The sequence below is a fragment of the Hydra vulgaris genome, chromosome 04 (genome assembly GCF_038396675.1).
Source record: "Hydra vulgaris chromosome 04, alternate assembly HydraT2T_AEP".
NCBI lineage: Eukaryota > Metazoa > Cnidaria > Hydrozoa > Anthoathecata > Hydridae > Hydra > Hydra vulgaris.
The window spans coordinates 27,134,772-27,136,043 of record NC_088923.1 but is presented as its reverse complement, the minus strand read 5'-3'; the positions used below and the strand labels follow the sequence as shown (position 1 = coordinate 27,136,043).

Here is a 1,272-nt window from a genome sequence, read left to right as displayed (position 1 = left end):
GACAGCAAAAGTCAAACAGCTGCATTTAGTTCATTTTCTCAAAGTTTCAATGAATCATTGTCAGCTACTTGTACATCAATTTTTAATGATCATATTTCTGATGGTGATGAATGCCAAGAGTTTGAAAACATATTAAGCAGTGATTCTGATGAATACACACAGTCTTTAAAAGCAGAGAAACTTGAAGCAGATTTGGCATTTTGGTCACATTCTTTTAACATCACTCAAGCCTTTGGTGCTTTGCTGGCTATATTACGAATTTTTTTCCCAGATTTGAAAAAAGTCCAAAAACAATAATGCGATCTGAGTTTAACAAAAAAGAAGTGCGTGAAAATTCATATTATTATTTTGGCATAAAAGAAGTTATTGTTGATAAGCTGAAACACTTGGTTAATAGCAATAGTACAGAAAATCAGGTTATTTCATTACAATTTAACATTGATGGATTGCCTTTATTTAAAAGTTCAAATGTGCAGTTTTGGCCAATTTTAGGTTTGATTGAACAGTTTGAAGGATTAGTTCAAATAAATAGGGACCCATTTATAATTGCAATATACTGTGGAAATAGTAAGCCTACTTCTATCAATGCATATATGAGAGATTTCGTTAATGAAATTGTAGAGCTTCAGAGTACGGGCATTATATATAATAAGATTTGTTATAAGATAAAAATTTCTGCTCTGATTTGTGACACACCGGCAAGAGCTTTTATCAAATGTATTAAAGGACATGGAGCATTTTATGGATGTGATAAATGTGAACAACATGGCGTTTATGCTGGACGTGTAATATTTTCAGAAACATCTGCAGTTCTTCAAACAGATTTGTCATTCCTTGAAATGAAAAATAAGGATCATCATTTTGGACCAAGTCCAATAATTAATATTCCTTTTTTTGGCATGATACCACAAATACCAGCAGATTATATATGGTTTGCCTAGGTGTAATGAGAAAAATGATTTTTTTATGGCTCAAGGGACCTTTAGCAACTAGAATTGGCCCACAAGGTATTCAGAACTTATCAAATAAGCTAATGGACATGAGACCTTACATTCCTTCAGAGTTAGCACGTAAACCACAATCATTTCGTGAATTTGAACGGTGGAAAGCAACTGAATTTAGACAGCTCTTGCTTTTTACTGGCATGGTGTGTTTTAATGGGATTTTTCCAGCTCCACTTTATAAAAATTTCATGCTTCTATCTGTGGCAATGACCATAAAGATTTGTGCTACAATTATGCTGACTTTGCCCATAGTTTACTATTACTGTTT

The 1,272-nt window shown here is 32.9% G+C and overlaps 1 protein-coding gene across 1 annotated transcript; it reads left to right on the top strand.

Annotated features, from left to right (window-relative positions):
- Positions 1–296: 296 nt before the first annotated feature.
- On the top strand, positions 297–941 carry LOC136079309 (uncharacterized). The gene has a single exon (XM_065795043.1). It carries the CDS (start codon positions 297–299, stop codon positions 939–941), a length of 645 nt encoding a protein of 214 aa, XP_065651115.1.
- The last annotated feature ends 331 nt before the right edge of the window (positions 942–1,272 follow it).

What these genes read in the sequence shown, in the direction of transcription:
- LOC136079309 (XM_065795043.1), top strand. Translation starts at nt 297, where the DNA reads ATGCGATCTGAGTTTAACAAAAAAGAAGTGCGTGAAAATTCATATTAT.